Here is a 27231-nt window from a genome sequence, read left to right as displayed (position 1 = left end):
CCCACTTACAGCATTTGTCCTATATCCCTCCAAACTTATCCTATTCACGTACTTATCAAAATGCCTTTTAAATGTTGTAATTGTACCTGCATCCATCACTTCCTCTGGCAGTTCATTCTGCACAAGAACCGCTGTGTGTTTTTAAAAAGAAAAGTTGTCTCTCATTTCCTTTTTAAAACTTTTTCTTCTCACCTTAAAACTATGCCCTCTACTTTTGAACACCCCCACCCTATGCAAAAGCCCCTTCCTATTCGTCTTATCTATGCTTGTCATGATTTTATAAACCTCCAAGGTCCACTCCTCAACCTCCTACACTGCAGTGAAAAAAGTTCCAGCCTATTTTTATAACTGAAACTCTCTATTCCAAGCAACAACCTGGTGATTTTTTTTTCTGAATCCTCTCCACTTTAATAACCTTCCTATAGCAGAGCGCCCAGAATTGCACACAGTACTCCAGAAGAGGCCTCAACAACGTCCTGTATAACCTCAAGATGGCGTCCCAGTTCCTATGCTCAAAGGTCTGAACAGTGAAGCCGCCTTAACCACTCTGTCTGCCTGTGATGCAAACTTCAAAGAATTATGTATCTGAATCCCTCGGTCTCTCTGTTCTACAACACTACCCAGGGCCCTACCATTAATTGTACTGCCCTTGTTTGTTTTACCAAAATATAATACCTTGCATCTATCCAAATTAAACTCCATTTCCTGATACTCAGCCCATTGACTCAATTGATCACAATCTCTTTGTAAACTTAGAAAGCCTTCTTCACTCCACTAAACCACCAATCTTGGTGTCATCTGCAAACTTACTAACCTTGTTTCTGATGTTCTCATCCAAGTTGTTTATGTAAATGACAAACAAAAGTGGACCTCGTACCAATCTCTGTGGAACACAGTTGGTCTCAGGCCTCCAGTCTGAAAAACAACCCTCTGTCTCTTACTGTCAAGCCAATTTTGTATCCAGTTGGCAAGCTCACCTGGACTCCCATATGGTCTAACTTTACTAATTAATTTACCATGCGGACCCTTTTCAAAGACTTTGCTAAAGTCCATATAAACGACATCTTATCGTTCTATCCTCATCAATCATTTTGGTTACTTAGAGTCATAGAGATGTACAGCATGGAAGGAGACCCTTCAGTCCAACTCGGCCATGCTGACCAGATATTCTAGATAAATCTACTCCGATTTGCCCCATATTCCTCTAAACCCTTCCTATTCATATAACTATCCAGATGCCTTTTAAGAACTGTAATTGTACCAGCCTCCACTACTTAAAACCTATGCCCTCTAGATGTGGAGGCCCCCACTCTAGGGAAATGCCCTGTCTATTTACCCTATCCATGCTTCTCATGATTTTATAAACCTCCAATAGATCGGCCTATCTGTACATCTCAAACCCTCCAATCCCAACAACATCCTTGTAGATCTTTTCTGAGCCCTTTCAAGTTTCACAAAATCCTTTCTAAAACAGGCAGACCAGAATTGCACACAACTCCGATACTCAATACACTGAACAATAAAGGCAAGCATACCAAACGCCGTCTTCACTATCCTGTCTACCTGCAACTCCACATTCATGAACCTGTATTCCAAGGCCTTTGTCCAGTAACACTCCCCAGGATCTTGCCATGAAGTGCCGAAGTCCTGCCCTGATTTGCCTTTCCAAAATGCGACACTTCACATTTATCTAAATCAAACTTCATCTGCCACCCCTTGGCCCATCTGATGAAGATCCTGTTGTACTCTGAGGTAACCTTCTTTGCTGTCTACTGCAGCTCCAATTTTGGTGTCATCTGCAAACTCCGTAATCATATCTCATGTGTTCACATCCAAATCATTTATATAAATGACAAGAAGCAGTGGACCCAACACCGATCCTTATGGCACACCACTGGTCACAGGCTACCAGTCTGAAAAGCAACCCTCGTCCACTATCCTCTGTCTTCTATCTTTGAGCTAGTTATGCATCCAAATGGCTAGATCTCTCTGTATTCCATGAGATCTAACCTTGCTAACCAGTCTACCATGAGGAGCCTTATTGAACACCTTACTGAAGTCCATATGGATCATGTCCACTGCTCTGCCCTCATCAATTCTCTTTGTTACTACTTCAAAAAACTCAGTCAAGTTAATGAGACATGATTTCCCACGAACAAAGCCAAGCTGACTATCCCTAATCAATCCTTGCCTTTCCAAATGTATTTAAATCCTGTCCCTCAGGATTTTCGCCAACAATTTGCCCACTACCGATGTCTGGCTCACCAGTCTATTGTTTCCTGGCTTTTCCTTACTACCTTTCTTAAATAGTGACACCACATTAGTCTTCTGGCACCTGACCTGTGGCTATCAATGATACAGATACCATGGCCCCAGCAATCACTTCCCTATCTTCCCACAGAGTTGTAGGGTATACCTGATCAGGTCCTGGGGATTTGTCCACCTTTATGCGTTTTAAACCATTCAGCACCACTACCTCTATTTAGACATTTTCAAGATGTTGTTATTTATTTCCCCACATTCTATATCTTCTGTAACCTTCTCCACAGTTAACACTGATGCAAAATAATCATTTGGTATCTCCTGTGGCTGTACACATAGACAACCTTGCTGATCTTTAAGGGGCCTTATTCCCTCCCTAGTTATCCTTTTGTCCTTAATATATTTATAAAGTCCCTTTGGATTATCCTTAACCCCATTTGCCAAAGTTATCTCATGTCCCCTTTTTGCCCTCCTGATTTCCCTCTTAAGTATACTCCTACTGCCTTTATACTCTTCTAACGATTCACTCGATCTCTCCTGTCAAAACATGACATATGCTTCCTTCTTTTTCTTAACCAAAACCTCAATTTCTCTCATCATCCAGCATTCCCTCCACCTATTAGCCTTGCCCTTCACCCTAACAAGAACGTACTCAACTCCTGTTATCTCATTTTTGAAGGCTTCTCATTTTCCAGTTGTCACTTTGCCTGCAAACATCTGCCCCTAGTCAACTTATGAAAGCTTTTGCCTAATTCCATCAAAATTGGCCCATTCCAATTTAGAACTTTAACTTTTAGATCCTGTCAACCCTTTTCCATCACTATTTTAAGACTAATAGATATATGATTATTGGTCCCAAAGTGCTCCCCCACTGACACCTCAGTCACCTGCCCTGCGTTACTTCCCAAGAGTAGGTTAAGGTTTGCACCTCTCTAGTCATACTTCCAAATACTGAATCAGAAAATTTTCTTGTACCCACTTAACAAATTTCTCTCCATCCAAGCATTATGGCAGTCCCAGTCTGTTTGGAAAGTTAAAATCCCCTACCATAACCACGCTGTTATTCTTACAGGTAACTGAAATCTCCTTGCAAATTTCCCATTGATTGTTGTGGGCGTCTATAACTACAATTCCAATAAGACAATAACCCTTTTTTTATTTCTCAGTTCCATCCAAATAAATTCCCTGGATGTATTCCCAGGAATATCCTCCCGAAGTATAGCCGTAATGTTATCCTAATCAAAAACGCTATTCCCCCTCCTTTCCTGCCCCTCTTTCTATCCTTCCTATAGAATCTATACCTTGGAACATTAAGCAGCCAGTCCTGTCCATCCCTGAGCCACATCTGTATAGTTGCTGTGATATCCCAGGACATGTTCCCAACCATGTCCTGAGTTCACCTGCCTTACTTGTTAGGCCTCTTGCATTGAAATAAATGCAGTTTAATTTATCTGTCCTACCTCGTTCTCTGCTTTGTTCCTGCCTGGCTTGACTGTTTGACTTGCTCTTTTGTGGACTACCAGTCTCAGACTGATCTCTTTCTTCACTATCTCCCTGGTCCTGCCCCCTCACCTTATTAGTTTAAATCTTCTCGAACAGCACTAGCTGCCCCCTCCTGGAGGTAAACCAACTACCTGACCATATCTCTGGTTTTTCTTCCTTCCCACAACTGCCATCCATCTCGCTCTCTTCCTCAAATAAAAACTCAATCAAGTTTGTGTGACATGGTTTCCCTTGCACAAAACCATGTTGATTATTTTGAGAAGTTTTGCTGAAGGGATCAGGAGCCATAAGTTTTTTTTTCCCCAGACCGAAAATCACTTTGTATTTTCAATAACACCTTTACATAGGACGAAGAAACCATCAAAGGAGTATATCATAAGTTATTTAAAGCTTACGTTTTTGCAGCACTTTTTACAGTCTCCGGATCCTTCAAAGTATTTAACAACTAAAGAAGTACTTATGAAGTACTGTTGTTGTAACAAAGGAGTTGTTGTAGTCAGTGTGTGTATTGCAAGTTCCACAAACAGCATGGTAATGACCAGATAATCTCTCATAATCTGTTGGTTGGGTGATTTGGTTAGGATGCCAGAGAGACGACTGCTCTTTGAAGTTGTGTCAAGGGAACCTTTATACCTATCTGAGAGATCAGATGACTTAACAGTTACTTTGTAAAGCATTAGCTTTGACAACTCAAAAGTCTGTTCAGGTCTCGTAGTGGGACTTGAGACTGTGACGTTCTGACTCTGTGTACTACCAACTGAGCAATGTTTGACTTTGATAGTGCTCAGTTCAAGATTTTTACAATGGTAAATTCTGGTGAGAGATAGTGTATATTATCAGTTGAATTAGAATTAGAATCCCTACAGTGTACAAACAAGTCCACACTGATCCTCCAAAGAGTATCCCACCCAGAACCATTACCCTACCAATGCACCTCACCTACACATCCCTGAACATTATGGGCAATTTAACATAGTTCACCCTAACCTGAACATCTTTGGACTGTGCGAGGAAACCCCACACAGACTTGGGGAGAATGTGCAAACTCCACACAGATGGTCGCCTGAGGCTGGAATCTAACCTGGGATCCTGGCACTGTGAGGCAGCAGTGCTAACCATTGAGCCAACATGCTGCCCTCCGTGATTGCAGAGTTTGTCATGTAAGGACTGCTCCATTGGGATAAACAATAAAAGGAAATTGAGAAAAGTCATGGGAGCCCATGAAAGACATTTTACGGCTTGGGTAAGTTTTCACTTTCAGGCTGGGCTTGTGAGTTGCAAGTTCTTTTTCCTCTTGTCTATAAAATCTCATGAAATGAATTTATAGCGACTCCATTAGGTTGCCTCTTTGTACCCTTTTGCAATTAGACCGCGTTTCTCTCCCCTTTCATCCCTGTGAATTTTTTTCTGCATCCTCTGCGTAAACTTAGTATCATACATAGCAAGGGCCCACTGAACAATTAGGAGTAAATAACAATATCTGTGCAAATATACATCAAACTGATATATTAAGCAGGTGTTTACTTATAACTGTGAGCACTCTCTACTTGCGTCTCTAAAGAGACCTAGAGCCTGAGTTTTCAGTGACCATCATTTGATATTGACTGCCATTTTTATTTGGTTTCTTTGAGTCCTTCCTTTATACTAGAAACAAAACTATGGATCACATGCTTGTGTATCACAGGAAGGTGTCCAATGTTTCATTCCTGAAGTGAAAATCAGTGCCTTCAGTTACTACAAATGTTGTACACAGCAATCCTGTGATTTGAATAATCAAAGTTCTGTGGTTGAGATTCCTCTTCCTCCTATGAACCCTAGTGGAAGTTCCAATGAAGTTCAGATGGCTGAAAAGCAATTGACCTCAACCCTTGCATGGTCAGCATTCCAGAGTAGAACAAAAAAGATGCTATGAAGACACTGAAGCTCTCCTTGAAGTCTAGCAACATTGACATTAGTGATTGAGTGGAGCATGGTTTCATTCATTTAAAATGGTGAAAACGTCCGCATCAAGTTGCATCACACTTCAGTCCAAATTACTCATTGACGAGCCAGAGAAGTGATAGAAGGGAAGAAAAGGAAGTATGTCCAGCATTTCGGATCATGGTACATCACAGAGTGTCCTGCCCCATATACCCAAAGATCTTCAGATCTGACTCTGTTCAGTTGCAGGAAAACCAACGGCTAAAATTTGTAATCCTAAGGATGCCATCCTCAAATAAAGGAATAACCAACAATTATGTGGACTCTTCAAGAACTGATAAATCCAGTTGACTTTATGTCCCACAAATGCTGGCCAGCATTTTCATCCAAAAACAGAAATTCTGCCTTTGTGAATGTATATAATTTGCAACTTATTTTTACATGAAGGTGTCACAGCTGAGTGCAATCCATTCCCAACCTAACAGGTGCATTTATTATCATGATCTAGAATGAGAATATTATTTTCTTCACTCCCTACCACAAGGGCACTATGTCCAGTTTTACTTTCATCAAAGCTGAATTTACTGTAGAATTTCTTTGCGAGTTAATGACTGGTTGTTGATGAAGGATAGTACTGGAACCAATCTTTCCTCTGTTCAGTTTTATTGTTATTTATATGTAAATATGATGAGCATACACTACCGAATGCAATCCAACTGCATTTTCTGTAAGAATATTCATAAATGTACTTGTTAGACTGTTAATTTTCCCCTCTCCCTTACATACAGGTAAATGCAAGTAATATGCAATTAACAGTGAAGGTTCTCCCACTCTTGATCTGTATCATCAGTGGAACAACACTGGAGATCCCAGAGAAACAGATCATCCCTGGGATCCTTGCAGAGGTCACAGAAGATTAGAAAGCTCCTGTGAAATTGCTATCCAGAATTCTTTATCTTGTTTATTTTGATATGCTTTTCGTATCTGTAATCTGGATCCTGGCAGGCTGTGGATAAAGGGTCCTGACTTCTGTCAGGGAACCTCTGTAACTTCACTGCTGAGAAACGCTAAAGACTTGGTGGGCCAGCTGGTTTTTGTCTGCCTTCAATTTGGTGCGTTCTAAAAAAAAGTTCTTAATGAACCAGTCCCCTTTCATCTCCTTTGATCTTCCTCGGGTAGAAAAGTTTGGGGGATTGGTGACAAGTGAGGCTGTTAGAGTACTTGTCCCTTTTTATAATTGGAGATCAGGAACTAACTGCAAAGAATTGTGGACGTAGATTTGTGCTGTGACATGATTTATTAGAACACCCTATCTGGCACTGCTGTACATGATGCACTTTTCAATAGTAAATCATTTTTAGGACTGAATTAAATATGGATAATGAAATGCTTTCGCACAGTCAGCAAATGGATTTGTCTCCTAGCCAGCAATGTTTGATTGTTATCAGCATCTGCAATCCAGAAGGCTCAGGCGTATTGGTGATCAACATCTCTCAAAGAAAATGCCCTGACTTCTAGTGAAGGTTGAAGCCCATCTCATTTAAAATGCTATTAATAAATGGTGGTTAGAAGGACGGGGGCGCACAACTAATATCAAAGGATAAGGGATAAGCGAATTGTTTAAGATCATTTATTGTCAAGTAAAAGTAAGCTTGAGAAAATAGGAAATGCTAATATTTATCTGGCAGATTTCACAACCTCTGGACATTTCCAGTGGTTTTGCATCCAATGAAGAACTTTTTGAAGTGTGGTCACTGTTGTTAAATAGGGACCAATTACTTATTTTGGTGACTTTTTCACACGATACAAGTAATGCTAATGATCATTGGTTACCCAGAAAAGGTTGTTGCAAGCGATAAGAATTATTTTCTTTTTAGATTGAGATGGTATGTAAGGCTATTAAAACTACATTTTGGTCTTGGGGACTAAATTCACATGTGGGCCAGACTCTGGCAAAAAAGTGGCAGATTCCTTCCCCAGAGTGGCATTGATGGGACAGCTTTTGTTTTCAATAATACAGCAGCTTTTTCTGTTAAACTGTGGTCCTATTCAACAAGTTAAAGTCATGGCTTCTGGATCACTAATACAGTGATTTTATTGCTACACACTGGGTGTGTGTATATGCATTATTTACAAATGTAGGTGAATATTTCTTTCTTAATGATTGTGGTCCCTTTTTCCCTCCCTTTGAAGGGATTATTATCATGAAATTAAAATCCCTCTGGTTTAAGTTATTTAAAGATGTGTATACAGTTGGCATTGGAGAATTAGCTGGGTGGAGTTACTGAGCTGGAGAATATGAATTGATATCAGCAGTTGAATTGATATTAGCACTGTGGGCTTAATAGCATATCTGCTAATGTTAGCTTTTTCATACTGCCTGATTCAGTGACTCCTCCCTTCCAGTTTCCCTAATGTCATCTTTATCCTCTTAATTTAAACAGAACTGTTCAAACAATAAGATATCAATTTTTACAGCAGCTTCCCTTTTCACGGAAGGGTTTTATCCTAGCATACGGGCTTTTGAGCAATTTCATTCATTCATGGGTGTGATCATCACTGTTTAGGCCAGCAGTTATTGCCCATCCCAAATTGCCATGGAGAAGATGGTGATAAGTTGCCATCCTTGTGATATAGGGGCCTCCACAGTGCAGTAGAAAGGGATGGCCACCATTTTGACCCAGTAATAGTGATGGAATGGCATTATAGTTCCAAATCAGAATAGTATGTGAATTGGAGGGGAACCTGCCAATGGTATGCCCATGTAACCTGTTGTCCTTGACCTTCTAGAGGTCATGGAATGCAAGGTGCTGTCAAAGGAATCTGCGTGAATTACATTAGTGCATTTTGCATCACTGCTGCCACTTTGTGTTGGTGGTGAAGGGAGTGCATGTTGAAGGTGAGGGATGCAGTGTCAGCCAAGCAGGCTGCTTTATCCTGAATGGTATCAAGCTTCTTGTTGGAGCAGCACTCATCCAAGCCACTGGGAGGTTTTTCATCACACAGCTGACTTGTGCCTTGCAAATGGTGGCAAGGCAAGAGGTGAGGTACCCAGTCTAGAATTCCTAGCCTCTGACTTAGCGCCATGGTATTTGTACAGTTGGTCCAGTTGGTAAACCCTCGCTGGTGTTGATAGTGGTGAGGGGGGTGGGGTGGGGTCGGTTCAGCAGTGGTGATCCCATTGAAAGATTCTTTCTTGTTGAGGTTGGTCATTGGATATATATGTTTTTACACTGCATACAAGATTGAATGGCACTGAAGCATGTATGTTGCAATTATAGTCCTCTGTTAAATACTTGCATACATAACAAAACTGTTTGAAGCAAAATACTGGAGCCGAATTTTGGTAGTTTTTAAAAAGTTTCTGCATTCTCCCAGTACTCAGTATTCAATTTTGTGGCGTTATGGAGCAAAGCTTCATTTTGACGACAAAATATCTCAAGTAACGTGACATGGAATACTTTCCTTGGCCTACACATCCTTGTATGTTCTGAGCTGTTGGGAACTGTGGTAGATCCAGTGTTCAATGTACAGTAACAACATTAAGCAGGTTGTCATAAAAATGCTTATCTTAAATATAAACTAAGTTGATTGGCTTTTCTGGGGAAATGTTGATTGATCTAAAATTTGTTTTCCACTCAGCAGTCATTCATTTAAAAAAAGATCTGTTTGGGTCTGATCAGTGACTTGTCTGAGTTCATAGATGTTTCAACCTCAAATGATATTGAATCTCTCTCTGACTTTCTAGCTTTAAGCAATGTTCCACATTTCACGCTGTATCTCTTTTTAACCCACTAAAGCCAAGTCCACACCCAACCAACCAGTCATTTTGCATTTTGTTGGCGATTTTTTTTTCTCTTTTTTTTAAATAATGCTTTTGCACAAAACTTGTTTTTAAACAGCTAAGCTGAAGAAACTTATCATTTATTACTTTGATTGCATTTTGTTTCAGATTCAAAATGTGAAAAGAGGGTTTCTTTCTAAGGAGTGATGCCACTTAGTCCCACTCAGTCTGATTTCATAAGACATTAAATAGAATGTCACCCTTTGTTGATATTTTCCCTCATGTGTTTGTTGACCTTGGGAATCTACTCAGTTCTGGGTGCTCAATAGAGTTAATTAGGATGGAAATGCTTTGCTTAGCTGTATTTACTGCTGCTACACGAAACACAATTAATCAAGGCTGTTTTCTCACATATCTGTAGCACGTGATGCAATGAGTACCAAGCATCCAATGCTGAAGACTCGACCTTTGTCACAAGCATCTAGATCATCGAAGGTCAAGGCTAGAAGCTGTGCAGGTGAGAGAAGAACTGTAATTGCAGTCAATTAAGCCCTTCACACTTTGTTGATTAAAGAGACAATTTAATAATCTGACCCACATTTGTCAAAAACAGAGTATAAAGCGAAGCTTGTAATCTCTTGGCTCGGGCTGGTGTGCTCCCTGCAGTGGGAGTTGCTCGTACTGATCAGACTTTAGTTACAGGCCAGATTAAATAATTACCAGACATGAAATTGTTTATCTGCTTGTGTGCTAATTTGGACCCACTGAAGAACCCAAATGTATGATCACCCAAAGGCTGATTCCTTCTAGCTTCCCTTGTACCTCTGTCAACCCAAACCTTCAGCAGAGAACCTTTTCTCCAGACTTTAAATATGCCATGTTGCATGTTTGCACTTGGATGAAATAATATCCCTTTCCTAACAACTAAACTGAAAAGGAATATAAGCAAGAAAAAGTGGTTTTCATTTGAGGCTAAATTAGCCTCCGTGCCATAAGCTTAGTAACAAGGGTTAGAGTCTCACCCTGGTTCCCACTCTTCCTGTATGATGATTGGATTCTCTTCTCGAGCTTCTCCATCCATTCTCTCTGCGTCACATACTGGCTTGTGTTGTCTTCCTGTGTTTTATTCATGCTATTAATGCCAGTTGACTTTTGAAATATTCCTCCCATGCTCCTTGACAGCTTCACGTTTGCTATCTTACAAATTAGCTGTACTAAAGCCTCTTCCATACTCTGCCATTTTCTAAGAATCTGCTCTACAATGCTGCTGCATCCTTTTGCTTTGTAAGCCTATATAGCCCCACTCCCCAATCCTCCTGCTAACCCACTTCAATTTAAAGACCTGTCTGCAGCCTGAGTTGTTTGATTTTCCAGGATGCTGTGCCAGCTTGGTCCAAGGGAAGCCGTTCCATCACAGCAGCTTCTTTCTAACCCAGAACTGGTGCCAGTGCCCCCAAATGTTCAATAAAGAGGTTGCATTTCTTGCAAAGTGTTTTGCAGCCAATAAAATGCTTTCTTAATGAGGTCACTGTTGTATTGACAGTAAATTGGGCAGCCAATTTGCCCACAGCAAGATCCCAAGTCATGTGATGATGATCAACCTATCTGCTCTTCTGTGACATAAATTGAGAACTAAACATTGGTCAGGAAAACTGGAGAAACTGAAGCCCCTTCCTCCCCATCTTTTTAGCCACAAATTTAACACCTTGATTTATTTACCCTCTGCTAGTTTGTAAATTGCTCAGGTAGTAATTCCAAGATTATTACCTTGGAGGTTTTGCTTTATAAATTTACTTCCTCACTATTCAAATTCTTTTAGTAGAACCTCCTTTCTAGAAACTAATGAGGGGAGCACTGGAATTTTTGTTTACAATTTCAAACATTTGCAATTTTTACTTCGTAGAGGCATATATTTCTGTACACAGTGACACCAAGTGATTTGGAGTAGAAGTGAAATAAACTGTGTACAGTCTTAGCAGTGACACCTAGTGATGGGTAGCAACAGTGCTAAAAAAATCTGCATTCAGAAATGCAGAGAACCCTTTGATAATCTCCCTGACAATTATATTCCAGTCACTTCTCAAGGGGCGCTTGTCACAGAGATGGGTAGTGTCCGTTGCAAAACATACTACTAATTTGATTGAATTATTTATTGTTGTTGCATGTACTAGGATGCAGTGAAGTGTCGTTTGCAGGTTGATCAACATGGATCCTGAAAACAGGAACAAATAATTGGATATTAGAGTTAAAGCTGTGCCAACTGTTGTGTGTTTAAGTGCAGTCAGTGATAAAGCTGTCATTGAAAGTCAGCATGAAACATTCACTGATAATTATGCTAAAATTTCCATTGCCGGTCTTCCCCAAATTTCTATACTGAAATGTATTCAATAAAGAAGGAAGTTATATTTCTTGCTTTACGAACTTAGGACATTCCAAAGCATTTTTTAATCAATAAAATGCACTTGCAAGGTCAGGAAATAGGGCAGGCAATTTGCCAACAGCAAGATCCCAAGGTCACCTAATGATGACCATGTCTATCTGTTCTTCTGTGATATTGGTTGAGGGCTAAACATTTTTTTCCAAAATAGTGCCATTGAGTGTTTTCTATCTACTTGGGAGAGCAAAAGATATCAGTTGATTGTTTCATCGCATGTGTTGTACCTCCAACAGGACTGCAGTCCCTCAGCAGCGGACTGTGTGTTAACCTAGATTTTGTTAAAATCTGCAAAGTGGGGCATGGCCCACTCATATCTGAATCAGACATGGCTAGCGTATTACTAGGTGCTGTGTGTGAACTTTGACCAGTCAGTAGTGCAATAATACCTTACTTATCTTTCAATCAGATTAGTCCTGTATCTAAACATAAGGAAGGTTTTGTGGAGCCGAAGCCTCACTGACGCTGTACATTTGCAGTTCACTAATGCACCTCTCTTTACCTGAACCTGAGCAGAACTAGACATTCACAACAGGATCACTTGAACAATAGGTTAACATTTCTGATAGGATCTTGCCTTTTAAAGAATGTCAGTAGATTAGTTGCACATTTCTTACATGATGCTTCATTTTGGATTTGCAGCATTTGTAGTTTTCTTTTTGTTGAAGAAAAACTGATGTTTAACAGCTAAACAGAATAGATTTCTAATCAAGATAACTGTACTTTTTAAGCCACAATCAAAATTGTAATTCTATTGTTCTATTGGATGGGTCTTGTAATTACAATCCTGGCATTGAGAGGTATATAGAATTCTCCTGCGTGCTAGAACTGAAATGCAACAGCTGACCCTGAAAGACAGGTAGCTTACATATTGCTAGGCATCAGGAGTTGAATTATTTCTCCACAGTTCCCTTGCTTCCAAATCACCTGCTCATATTTGAGTGAGACATTCATAAATAAATGTTGAAATCTTTAGCTAAAATGTTAGCTGCCATGATAAACCCTTGCCTTTAATGAAGAACTTACATTGCTACCCGATTAGTTATGTGTGTTGCAAATTTTAATTTTCTAAATGTTCTTGTGTGGAAGCATAGACATGTCTTTGCTTATTGCCAATCTCAGTTGTCCCGAGGAGGTGATGGTGAGCTTCTCTGAACTCTTCCAATCCTTTGCACTCACAGATTGTTTTGGTAGTGAAGTCCAGCGAGGATGAAAGAATGCCAAATTATGCCCACACCAGGATAGTGAGAGATTTGGAATTGATGGTATGCCTGGAATATCACTGTCTTGCAGATCTTAGTTGGTTGAAGTCACATGGCTGGGATTTACTCTCAAGGCTTTGAGATACTGCAGTGCATCCTCTAGATAATAAATGCATAAAGTAGCCAGAGTGAACAGTTGTGGAGGAGGATATTGAATCCTGCACTATTGCAGACTACAGCAGAAAATAACAATTAGCAATTGATGATAATGCCTCATTAGAACTGCTGGTTGAATGTGACATTAAATTTTAAATCGCTCACCACATCCCACTCATAGTTGTGCATGCTACAGTCTGGTCCATTAGAGTTTTATTTAAGTATGTGGATTTGCAGATAGATGCTACAGCCTGGTATTATTTGTGGCTGATTTTTGAGAAAAGAAATGCTGCAATGTTTCTATGATTCAGTGATCAAAAGTTTCTCATTTGGCAGCTTGCATCCAGTTACATGAATAATGTCTGGCAGATGTATTTATCAGAGGAAAGATGAAGATAATGTTGCGTGTGCCTATGTACGTTCCACCTTTCTCAGAAACCCTAAAAAAAAACTCAATGAGGCAAGCTTTCATAGACCATATGATACAAGACATCAAGTGGGCAAGACTATAATTTAAAAAGCAATGACAGCAAAAATAAATATACAAGGATAATACTTGTGCTTCTTCAAATGCATGTTAGTGTATTAACGTGACAGATTTAGTGACCTCACAGCAATAAAATATTGCTTTGCTACAATGAGATTAAGATTGCATTTTCCAAACTAATTCTCTTGCAGCTTTTATGAAGTGATGTATTTAACAAAAGTAATTGAAAAGGAATGTAATTGTTTTAATGTGTTCATAATTGATACGTGTATGATGTTAAATGCACTGTTATCTATGAAGTAACTGTTTGTTCCCATCAATATGCTGCTTCGGTTGCTAGCCGGGGAAACATGCATTTGGCTCATCAGATTCTCAGTGTGACATATGGTTTGTTTTTCTTTAAAACAATAAACATGTCTTTAATTTCCCACCACTTTTTTGTTTAGAATTTCTCTTACCTGCAAAGGAACGCCCTCAGACAAGTGCGATGCTCGCTAGAAGGTTGGTCATTGGAGCACTTGGTGTGAGAAGCAATCAAACCAAAGCAGAGCGAGAAGCTGAACGTAAAAAGCTGAAGGAAGCAAGGGGTAGGTAGACCCTCCACTATACATTAGATCAGTTGCAGCGTTGAATTGTTTTACACAAACCTGACGATTTCTCTATCATTTACATAAATCTATACTCTTCACCTAATCTTGTCCCCTTCATCTTGCGAACCATGTTTCCTTTGAGCTGGTGCTTTATTCCGTCTAGTGATCAAAAAGGTTATTACATTATAAGTGTTGGTATTTTTAAAATCGTTCATCTTTGTGTGTCCTGTTCAATGGCTGTCTGTGAATTACTGTCTTGTGAATACAATGACAGATATTCCATGCCTTCAGTATAATATACGTAGGGATGTTAGAATTTAGCATAAGACCTATCACTACTGCATAACAAGATTACAGATTTTATTTACCAGGGAAAGACCTTTGCCAAATGTTAGATTTTGTTTTTGTACTTAATCTTCCTGTCCTATAAAGCACAGGTGTTCAGTCAAAATAATGTCATAAGGTAGACATCTGATATTAATGGAATAGAGCAGAGTTCCAAGAGTGAAACTTGAGAACGCAAAAATAAATCCTGTACAACATGGTCAAATAGTAACAATATTCACTGTCTGCTCCTACTTACAAAGAATAGCCAGTTGGACAAGTCACTAGATCTCTGGTCCAACCCAGAGAACTGGAGATATACTATGTCAGTCAGCATTTGAAAAGATATAACATGATAGATTGTTGCTTCCTTGCCCCCCAGTATCAATGGCCATATCTTTAGATGTCAGGGCCTTAGAGCCATAGAGATGTACAGCACGAAAACAGACCCTTTGGTCCAACTTGTCCACGCCGACCAGATATCCCAACCTAATCTAGTCGCATTGTCCAACACTTGGCCTATATCCCTCTAAACCCTTCCTATTCAAGTACCCAACCCAGATGCCTTTTAAATGTTGCAGTTGTACTAGCTACCACCACTTCCCCTGGTAGCTCATTCCATACACTCACCACCCTCTGTGTGAAAAAAGGTGTCCCTTAGGTCCCTTTTATATCTTTCTCCTCTCACCCTAAACCTGTGCTCTCTACTTCTGGACTCCCCCACCCCAGGGAAAAGACTTTGTCTATTTATCCTATCCATGTCCCTCATGATTTTAGAAACCTCTATGAGGTCACCCCTCAGCCTCCGACATTCCAGGGAAAACAGCCCCAGCCTATTCAGCTTCTCCCTATACCTCAAATCCTCCAACCCTGACAGCATTCTTGTAAATCTTTCTTGAACCCTTTCAAATTTCACAACATCTTTCCGATAGGAAGGAGACCAGAATTGCACGCAATATTCCAAAAGTAGTCTAACCAACATCCTGTGCAGCCGTAATATGACCTCCCAACTCCTGTACTCAATACTCTGACCAATTAAGGAAATAATTCCAAGTGTAGTCTTCACTATCCTATCTACCTGAGACTGTACTTTCAAGGAGCTATGAACCTGCACTCCAAGATCTCTTTGTTCAGCAACACTCCCTAGGAACATACCATTAAGTGTATAAGTCCTGGTAAGATTTGCTTTCCCAAAATGCAGCACCTCACATTTATCTGAATTAAACTCCATCTGCTACTCCTTAGCCCATTGGCCCATCTGATCAAGATCCCGTTGTAATCTGAGGTAACCCTCTTCGCTGTCCTCCAACTTTGGTGTCATCTGCCTGGGTCTTAAGCTGTGAAATTCCCTTCCTAATCTTCTCCGCTGTTCACTTTAAAGGCGTTCCATGAAATTAGCCTGTTTGACCAAGCTTTTTGGCACTGCTCCTTCTATCTGCTCCTGTGGCTCAATGTCAAATTTTATTTGATGATAAGCCTGCAAAGCAGCTTAGACCATTTCTACAATATTAAAGACACTCTGTAAATACAGTTGATGATGTTTGAAATCTTTTTTTCATAAATGGAATAGAGAAGTTGATCCTTATTCAGACAGACCCAAATCAGGTAGAAAGAGAAAGACAGAGGGGAGCCCACTTCAATTTCAGAATATAAAATATCACAGAGGGTGCTGTGCAGTAATAAAGAAAAGGCTAGCTGGTAATTTTGACTAGAATGTTCACCACACGTAATCATACTTTGCCGCACTTGTACAGACCCTATGAAATAATCTGACTATGAAACAAACTATGAAAAAAAAGCTGACAGTTGGATGTTGGTGACCAAACCAGTCTAATCAGTGTTTGAAACGTCAGACAACAGGAAGCAGAGTAGGAGAAGCATTTCCTTCCATTGTAAATGTTTATCTTTTTTTCTCACCCACCCAAAAACATACAGACTTTCCTAATAACCTTGGCCCATTGAATCTACTTTTTTATAACCACCTCAGCAGAGTCAGTGAAATATGGTACAGTCTCACACCAGTGATTTAGCAGAAATCAGCAGCACCAGTGCAATTCAAGGATTATAACTAAGTAAAACCTGGATCGTTTTGCTTGAGAGCTAAACTCCCTAACGTTCATTCCTTTAACCACCTCAAGTTTAAGTAAAATCCCATTGTTTATATTTCCCTGACGTTGGCACCCTGTAACTGCAGCAGTGTACCGTGCTGCATTTCTTCCTGATGATCTGAGCAAGTAAAATGGGCAATCACTGTTTGTGATTTAATCCTTCAATAGAGGTGTAGACGTATGAACTCCATGTCTCCTCCAGCTATTACAGTCCACCCTATCATCCCCAAGTGTAGGAAGGAAGGGGCAATTGTCGTCAGCAATTGCATTGCCAAAGTGATCCTGAGTATTCAGAAGTACTTCCCCATCTCGCAGCTCATGTAATTATTTTTGAGGTTTGCTGTATTGTCTAAAGACCCCTTGTGAATGTTCATGTCGTTACTGTCTTATTATATAGCAATAGAAGCAATTCTGCTTACAAATTTCAGTGCTGATAACTAATGACAAAAATCAAGTCTTTTTGATAAAAATAATTGATTTTATGTTTATTGGGCTAGGTTTTAATTCACCTGATATAGAGTGCATGATGTACACTGGCTTCCATACAAAATGACGCATCTGTATTCTATGTGCATTTGGACACACTTGAGCTAATTTATAACCTTTATATCAAAACCATCAAAAATTTTCAATCAAATTGTCAAAGGCAAAATAAATACTTACAAAGTTTCCCTCAACTCCTGTCCTGCTGCTCAAATTTGTGTCCTTGCTGTTTCACAAGAATGCATAAGTCTGGAGTACAAATTGTTTGGAACATTCTTTTTCTTATATAAAGATCAGTAGAGCATTCATTTTGATTCAGAGACAGTAGAGGTTAGTAATTTTTTTTTAGAAGAAAGATATGCCTTGCTGAAAGCAAATAAAGCAGTTCCAGATGGAATACACCCAAGAGTACTCAAAGTGGCATGGTGGCACAGTGGTTAGCACTGCTGCCTCACAGCACCAGAGACCCGGGTTCAATTCCTGGCTCAGGTAGATTTGTGGCACGATGGCTCAGTGGTTAGCACTGCTGCCTCACAGCGCCAGGGACCCAGGTTCGATTCCACCCTCTGACAACTGCCTGTGTGGAGTTTGCACGTTCTCCCCGTGTCTGCGTGGGTTTCCTCCGGGTGCTCCGGTTTCCTGCCACAGTCCAAAAATGTGCAGGTTAGGTGAATTGGCCATGCTAAATTGCCCGTAGTGTTAGATGAAGGGGTAAAAGTAGGGGAATGGGTTCGGAGGGTCGGTGTGGACTTGTTGGGCCGAAGGGCCTGTTTCCCCACTGTAAGTAATCTAATCTAATCTAATCTAATCTAAATGAGAATCATAACATGGGATACTGTGATGCGATTGTTTTGTAGCTGATTCGGCTTGGAAATAGTATTGTCATTGATTCTGGTATTTAAGACAGGTTAAATGGATGACCTCAAGAACTGTGTGCTCGGTACTTTGGGAATCCATATGATGGAGAAGGAAAGATCGGAGTCTGTTAAAATGACTCCGCTCTCAGAAGCAACAATAATTCTACGATTTTAAGCAAGCCCAAATGTTTTGCATTGGTAGTGGGTCTAATGATGTGTTTTGATGTTAAATCCTTTGATCTCGTGATAAAGATGTGCAGTATATAATTAACATTCGGCAAAGGCGTAAATTAGGTGTGTGATTTCAGGTAATATTTTTGTTAAAAGGAGGTCGAATGTCATTTTGGACAGTCAACTAAAGTCGTCATTTCCACGAAGGCATGTGACTTAAGTGCCGAACAGGATTCCTCTGGTGTCATTTGGTTTGTTTCTGAAGTTGAAATATAGAGAAAAACAGACCAAAGTGCAATAATGGTTGAGTTTGGCTCAAAAAATCAGATTTTTCAGTTCAGAAGAATCATTTTCAATCAGTAGAAGGGTAATTAGTTTATAAAGTCTGCAAGTTGTGAAAGACTTTGTGTAGAAGTTTTCAACCTGTCAGAACTGAAACGAGGGTTAGGCTATCAGTATTGGCAAGAGTCAGTTAACTAAGAAATTAAAGATTTAAGATAGGTGTGATATTTCACAGGGATGAGTATCTCTAAATGAAATTGCTGGGAATAAAAAGGTTGAAACATTGTTTTTGCTGCTTACATTAAGAACTTTCTAAATTCATATATGTATAAAATAGTTCTGTTTATGTTGTTTTTATACAATTATCTTGTGTTCTTTTGTTAAGAACATTGGTGGTCTCATGTGTGACTGACAGTGATCACCACAGTAACCAACTGAAAGAAAATTAGATTTATGATCTGTCAAGCCAGGTTATACTGTGTGCTGACCTGTCCAGTGTTACCATCAGCTTGCATCATAACACTCCAAAAAGCATTTGATACTATCTTCAACAAGAAGATGGTCAACCTACTGAAAGTTCATAGTGGGTAGAGGTAAAATAAGCAACTGATTTGGGGAAGAAAAAGAAATGAGCAGTGGTCTTTAGCAATAGTTCTAGTAGCGTTGGTGGCATCTTTAGGGAATTGATCCTGTTAAAAGCTCTCTCAGGGTTTGCTCTAATTAAAATGAGTAAATGTACCAAAGTATTTAAAGAATGTTTTAGTGGTAGTGATGAAACTCAAATAGAAAGAACTGGGTGAATGATGAAACTGCAAATGAGACTGAGGTCTTCTAAAGTGTTGGTAGAGAGATGGTAATTGGAAACAGAGGAATCCAAATACTGGCACAGTTCTTGGTGTATTCAAAAGAGAAGGCAGCTTTGGCTGGGAAAAGGGACTCGATAGTCAGGTCAAAATAAATGCTAGAAACTGGTTGCAAAGGGAGGAAATTATAGAAGTAGATGGTGCACAAGCATCCAAACGATTGTGTGCTTCATAACAAGGTTTAAGACAAGGGCAGAGGGAGTAAATTAGACAAAATAAATGATTTAAAGGGTTGCAAATGAGAATAGAAGAAACTGGAATAATTAGAATAGCAGTGGAAAACATTGTTTGACACTCAAATAGTGATGAAGCATCTTGAATGGATAATGAAATAATAACTAACTAGCCACTAAAAGAAGGTAGCTATTAAGCACGCACATTAAAGGTGAGGGTGCCAAAAGGAGTGCAAAATGGTTATTTAAGGAATCAACAAAACAGTTAAGATGATAAAGAGAAACCATAACCTAAAATTATCAAGGAATATATGGAATAGTCAAACATTCTGCGAAAATGCAAAAAAGCAGAATAGGGCTACAAATGATAAACTTCCAGTTAATGAGAATAAAATTCCAGAAACATTAAACATTCATCAGAGACGTTAATGTGGTGGGCTGATCCTAGAAGAAATGAGCAAGCTATAATAATGTATAAAATAAAAAGGAGGGGTGATATTTTATAAATTTATCAAACTCCAAGACGATAAAAACCCAATCCAAGTTCAAAAATATAAAAGAAGACAAAATCCAGATGCTTAGCGTCCACACATGTTAAAATAAATTAGATAAAAACAAAGTGCTATTATGTATACAACAAAAATAATAAAAAAGGGAATTCAATTCCATAACAATATCATGAAATTGTGGACAGCTGGGGGAATAGAATGAAGTCTTTACAGGAAGCCAGATTTGAAAATGTAAACATGAAGTAACTGGGCATGTTCTTGGGTTTGTAGTGGATATCAGTGGCCAGCCTATCACCAAAGACGGAAGCAGAGGTCAAGGAAGAGAAGAGTCAGAGATGGACCGAGTGAAAGTGAGAGCAGGATGGAAATTGGAAAGAAAATTGATAAATGTTTCCAATTCTGAATGATTATGGCATTGATGTTATGTTTCAACCAAAAGTTGGTTGTTCCAACCCAAGTTGGATTGGAACAAGGAATGTTCCACATGCCCCATAAAGAAACAGATAACAGATCTATGCGGGTACCCTTTTCTGAAGAAAGGAGAATTACAGGAGTAGTTGTTCAAAGTGAGGACAAGCCATTCAGCCTTTTGGACCCACTCCACCATTCAATGCAGTTATGGTAGATATGATTGTAATCTCACGTCCATATTCCCATTTACCCTGATAATCTTTGACCGCTCGATACAAGAATCTACCCATCTCTGCATTAAAAATATTCAAGAACTTTGCTCCACCTTTTCAAGAGAGTCCTCTCTGAAATGCATCCAACATATTTACTTCCTTAAATAAGGTGACGAATGCTGTGGACAGTACTCCAGATGCAGTCTCACCATTGCCCTGTATAACTGAAGCATAACCTCCCAACTTCTTACAGTATTCCATTCACTTTGTGATTAATGGCAACATGCTGTTAGATTTCTTAATTACTTGCTGTACCTTCATATTAACCTTCTGTGATTCATGCTGTGGAACACCTAGATTCCTTTGCATCCCGGAGCTGTGCAGTGTCTCTCCATTTAGATCATTTGCTTCTATTTTACTACCAAAATGGACAAATTCACACTTTTTGCACACTGTAATCCATGGGTCCACTCACTGATCTGTTTTGTGACCTCCTTATGTCCTCAACATAAATTACTTTCCTTCCTAATTTTGTGTCATCAGACATGAAAACTGTACCTTCTGTCCCTCTTGATCCAAGTCATTGATGTAAGTTATAAACAGTTGAAGTTCCAGCACCTTTCTTTGTGACACACCACTCATTGCATCATACTAAGATGGAAAAGACCCATCAACATCAATTCTTTGCTTCCTGTTAGCTAATCCATCTCTGTCTCAATGCACTACCCACAACACAACACAACACAACAATGAGCTTTTAATTTGCACATTCACCTCTGATATGACTGCTTCCTGGGAATCAAAATACAGCAAATCAATAAGTTTTGCTTTATCCACAGGTGTTATTTCAAAGAACTTTGATTGAATGGTCAAACGTGATTTCCCTTGAACAAACCACAATGTCTCTGCCTGAATACATTGAGCTTGTCCACATTCTTGCTATAACATTTTTAATAGCTTTTAACATTTTCCTGAAGACAGACGTGTAGTTAACTATCCTGTAGTTTTCCGTTTTTCTCTCTCCCTCTCTTTTTGAGTAAAGGAGTTAAATTTGCTATCTTCTAATCTAATGGAACCATTCCCAGTCAAAACCAATGCATCAACTCGTCACTTTGTTTAAAGCCCCAATACAAAGTTCATCAGGACCTAAGCACTGGTCAGCCTGTAACTCCAATTTGCTCAATACTGTCTAGATTCGATTTTATTGTCATGTGTACCCAAGTACAAAAGAACAGGAGTACAGTGAAAAGTATAGAGAGCCACCATTCTCCGGTGCCATCTTAGAATGCAATTGTTAGAATTGGAAATGAGCTAAAATTTTTTTAAAAAACATAAAGAAAAGATTATGTCCAGATCACCCTTGCCATTGCTGCCATGAGGTTTGAGCTTAGCTCACCAATATCACCGGCACTGGACTCACCAACGCAGTAGTCCTGCTGCCACTGTAGCTGCCACTGTAGCTGCCACTTCACCACCAATGCCATCACTTTGGGTCCTGTGTCTTGCCACTTCCTGCGCCAGACTCACCAACGTCAGAGTTGCACCATCACCCATTCCTGAGCCCACCTTGCTGATGCCATCTTGGAATCATTTAGAGTGTAGAGCTCACAACCTCCTGAACAAATGCAAGTGTGAATCAGCGCTGTCGTCAGTGCCGGTGCCACTGCCAACATCTCCAGTTCTGCGCACTAATGTTTAAGTCCCCACGTTCCACCGCAGCTAAACTCCCCAAAGGCAAAAGGTATGAGAGGACTGTAGAGAAAAGAAAAGTAGGCAGAAAAGAAGGAAAGTAAAAGAAGAAAAATGGATGGAAGAATGCAGTGGACGAGCAGGAGCCTGAATGCTGCTACTCCGCCACCATCTTGGATTGGTTCACAATGGTCCACATTACTTCTCTGGTAACTATGATGTACTGGAGGTCTTCCCTCCCTTTGTTTACTGATTGATAGCTGCCTTTTGGATGTCGTTTGTATCCATTACATTGAAAACTTGCAAAATCAATTCATCTACCGTTTCCTTATTTTCCATTATTAAATCTCCAATCTCACTTTGAGTTCCTAAAGGTATGTAAAAACAACCTGTGTTTATATTTCTGGCTAGCTCTAACTCACCTGCACTTCTTTGAATGGTACCATGAGATGTTTTGTATCCATCTTGGTGGACTGTAGGGGCTGCGGTTTAACATCTCCTCTAAAAAATGGCACTGAGTTACATTCACACTCCACAAGTGTCAGGCAATGACTGTCTGTAATGAGACAATACAGTCATCCTTTCTTCACATTCAATGAAATTGCCATCGCAGGATCCCATATCAGCATTCTAGGGGTTATCGTTGACCAGAAACTGAACTACAGTAGGCATTTAAATTGTGCGCCTACAGCAGCAGTTCAGAGGTTGGGAATTGAACAGTGAGAAACTCACTTCCTGTCTCCCCAGTACTTGTCAATTTTCTATAAGGCATAGTAATGGAATGCTTCCTATTGGCCTGGCTGAGTGCATCTTTCGCATTTTCCATTATAGCATCCCAAGGAAAGAAGCCTGTATGATTGGCAAGCCATCCATTCACCACAGTGACAGCAGTGTGTTCCATCTGCAAGATTCACTGCAGTAATTCATCTGTGCTCCTTTGAGAGCACCTTCCAAACCTTCAACCATCTAGAAGGAATAGTGCAACAGATGCATAAAAACAGCATCACCTGCAAGTTCTCCTTTAAGCCATGCATGGTCAAAGTTAGAAATATATTGCTGTTTCTTCAGTAGCCCTGGGTTAATATCTGGAACTCCCTTCCTAATGACACTGAGCCTGCGCCATCTGGTCAGCAGTGGTTCAAGAATGTCTCTCACTACCACCTTCTCAAGCAATTAGGGGGTTGTCAGTAAATGTTGGCTCAACCACTGACACTGCCCCCCCCCCCCCCCATCTCACACCCACATCTTTTGAATAATTATTTTTTAAAACTCTGGCATTGTAGTAATGCTTCAGACCTGATTATGTGCACAAGTTGCGAGATTAGGTCCCAAAGTCCCAATCTTCTGAGTCAGAGGTAAGAGTGCTACATAATCTAAAATGTAAAGCAGGAAATTTGGAGATACTCAGTACGCCAGTCAGCATTCGCAAAGAAATCTCAGCCTCACTCCACCATGACTGACATGAAGTTGAGTGTATTTAAGCACACAGTTCTGCTGAATCATGTGCTGAAAATGCCCAGCTGGTCTCCAATTTAATGAGTGCATTGTGTTCCTGTGATTGCTACTGCCAGGAGTGAGATCTGACTTCCCAACAGCAATCCCTCAAGCAAATCTGATACCAAGTGCAGTCTTGATTTAAAGCTGCAACCACTAGATGAGGCTATGCAGTAAGATTTGCCTGTGCTGGTATTGTCTACCCAATCTAGAACGGGCTCTTAGAAAAAAGATTGAATCAGAATTAATCTCTGGACCTTGTGAAGATAATTTACTTCTTATATATAACTGAATCAGAAGAGTATTTTCTATCTGACTTCCTTTGCTCTGAAGTAAAATAAATCTTTATATTGCGCATTGAAAATAATTTGATCTAAGAAATGTATGTTCAAGTCCATGCTGTTAAGTTAAAATTTTAGTTCTGTTTAGCTGTAGATGTATTTCACATATACGCAATATGGTAAGTGTGTCTTAAATATCCCTTTTAATTTTAACACAAAGTTCATGCCACCTTTTTCTATTTTAACATGCACAATTTATAATATCAATATTGTGACGTACTGTTGTTAGAAATGAACCTTCCCTGGAACAGAGCACAACCAGCGGCAGAGAGTGTAATTACATGTTGGCAAAGTTTACATAGTCAGTTTCTATTATAAATACAAAAATGGGAACTTATGGGAAATCAGAGTAGTAACATAATAATTTAGTTATGTTACTGGTAGTGGAAGCAAGGGTAGTGTACCAGTAATCCAGAGAGCTAGGATTAATGAACCAGTAACACAAGTTCAACTTCCATTATGACAGTTGGGGAATGAAAACACATTGTCAATAATATTAACCATGAACTACTAAATTGTTGTTAAAACTCATCTGATTCAGTAATCCCCTTTAAAGAAGGAAATCAATCCTCTGAACCAAATGTAACTCCAGACCAATGCAGTGCAATTGAGTCATAAATGATTTGGCTATGTCCATTCCCCCTTTGCACCCAACGTCTCTGCCTTCTTGTACAATTTAATCAGCGTTATTGTAAGTGAGTGCCGCCTTCTGTGTAGGAACATTAACATAGGTGCAAAGGACATGGTCCTATTGTAGTCAACCTTCAAATATCTGATGCAAGTTTTCTTCTCCATATAGCATTACCCAATCTGTACATATCCAATTTGTTTGATGAATAAGGATGCAAGAAATTAAAATCATTGTTGCTGATATGATGATAAGTTAACCATTAGATTGATGTGGGTCAGGAATAATCCTGAGACAGACATTACAAGAATCCCTTTGTACAACTCCATCCTCACTCCAAATCCGATGCTCACAAATGTTCAACACAGTTATTGTTTTCTAACTTGCAACCACTTTATCTTTTCTCTCTATTTACCCCAAAGCCACAGTTTTAGCTTTTAATCTCTATTGTGAAGCTTTTGGAATTCTCAGTACAACTTGTTCTGGGGCTTTCCAAAGCCCACTCTTGGAATTTTGATTCTCCAAAATAGTTCAAGCAGCTTTGCAGGCTTGATTGCCACCTACAGAATCCTTGTTCCATAATTCTTATACAATTCATCCTGTCCTTCTACCTTCTATAGATTTCACCTCATGGAATGGAGTCATAATAACCCAAATGATCAAAGCTATTGAGGAATTACTAATACTTGGGTTTGGCGCAACTTTTAGGTCTAAGTCGTGGCAAATCAAAACATTTGTAAAAAGTATTTCTTTCAAAGTTGCCAACATATTTGCCTACATTTTACTCTTGTTCGATGACTAGTGCACTGTTCTTCCAGTATTCCATCTTTTCAGAGTTCATGCTGAATGCATTCAATCACTGCCAAATTTCCAACTGGAGGCAATTAAGAAATATCACAAACTCTGTGTGAAGTGTTCTTTTTGATCTCTTGTGAAGCTGGATAGATCACCTATCCAAAGATTTGTAAACTTAATCCTTTTGTTATTACTCATTTGCATGCTGCTGATTAAGAGATTTGCAACTTGATAACATGGAAGTAACACTTGATTGTATTTGCTCAAACTGTACAGATATTATTAATCAATTCATTTGTATATGTTATAACACACCTCTAGAGAAGATGTGACTTGAATTCTGGCCAAGAGGCAGGATCACTGCTAATGTGCCACAAGAGCCCTTGCCTAAATTGTATGTAGGGGAAGCTGGATGGACTTATACATGGAGGGCGAGTACTTAATTGAAGGTGCTGCCCACTGATGGGGACAAGAGAATGTCTGACATTAATAATAATAATTAATAATCAGTAATATGATATTAGTAAGACTATTCCAACCTCATCTGTATGGCAGAAGGTACAGAGGTTTGAACACACACCACCAGGTTCATCTTCTCTGCTGTTATTAGACTGCTGAATGGATCCCTCTAATTTCAAACTTAATGGTGATCTTGCTTTTGTGCACCTCCTCTGCAGTCATAACCTTTTGTATGCCTCAATCTGTCTCAGCACCTTATGAGCTGTATGTCCTTGTTCTTTATGATCTGTCTGTACTGCTTGCAAAACAAGGTTATAGTCCAACAGGTTTATTTGGAAGCACTAGCTTTCAAAGCGCTGCTGTTTCTTCAAGTGGTTGAAGCAGTGCTTCGAAAGCTAGTGTTTCCAAATAAACCTGTTGGACTATAACCTGGTGTTGTGTAACTTTGTGCACCTCAGTCCAACACTGGTTTCTCCAAATCATGCTTGCAAAACAAAACCTTTCACTGTACTTGGATACATGTGACAACAATAAATCAAATCAATTCATTTCAGGGCAGGACAAGTTATTCTCAAAGTCCTGGACAACTCTTATCTCTCAGTTAGAAGATTATTATCTCATTGCAGTTTGTGGGGTTATATTGTGCAGCAGTTACTTCCCTCCTCTCTGTGACAGTAGTGACCGCACTATAGAAGTGCTTCATTAATTGTGAATTGCTTTGACCACTCCTGAGGTTGAGTGGTGCTTTTAAAGAAAAACAAAGGCTTGGATTTATGTTTTGCCTTTATAAATCCAAGTCTTTAAGCCTAGCAAGTTGTACTTTTAAGATTTGTTTAGAGAGGCTGATGTAGCAATGTGTAAATGAGAGGGTTCAATCAATTAATTGAGGGTTATAATTGGAGAAATAGGAATGTCAAATCAAAAGTTGTAGAAGCCAAAAGGATGCGCTCAAGTCCCACCTGCTCCAAAGGCGTGTAATAACATCTCTGAGCAGGCAGGTTAGAAAATATTTACAAAATATCTCAAAACGTTTAGAAAATCATTGCAATCACCAGCATTCTACACACTCCTTGTAAGATTTTCTTTGTGGATCC

At 39.5% G+C, this 27231-nt stretch overlaps 1 protein-coding gene across 4 annotated transcripts in view; it reads left to right on the top strand.

Moving 5' to 3' along the window:
* The window catches only part of r3hcc1l (R3H domain and coiled-coil containing 1-like), a 172024-nt gene that overhangs the window by 131503 nt on the left and 13290 nt on the right, over window positions 1-27231 (top strand). For all 4 annotated transcript variants that reach the window (XM_072557145.1, XM_072557146.1, XM_072557147.1 and 1 more), the window contains 2 exons: window positions 9891-9986; window positions 14195-14335. In XM_072557145.1, the coding sequence (XP_072413246.1) occupies window positions 9891-9986; window positions 14195-14335 (237 nt within the window). The remainder of the gene's footprint in view (window positions 1-9890; window positions 9987-14194; window positions 14336-27231) is intronic.

The sequence above is a fragment of the Chiloscyllium punctatum genome, chromosome 38 (assembly GCF_047496795.1).
Source record: "Chiloscyllium punctatum isolate Juve2018m chromosome 38, sChiPun1.3, whole genome shotgun sequence".
NCBI lineage: Eukaryota > Metazoa > Chordata > Chondrichthyes > Orectolobiformes > Hemiscylliidae > Chiloscyllium > Chiloscyllium punctatum.
The sequence above is the reverse complement of the archived record's forward strand: the minus strand, read 5'-3'. Positions and strand labels throughout refer to the sequence as shown.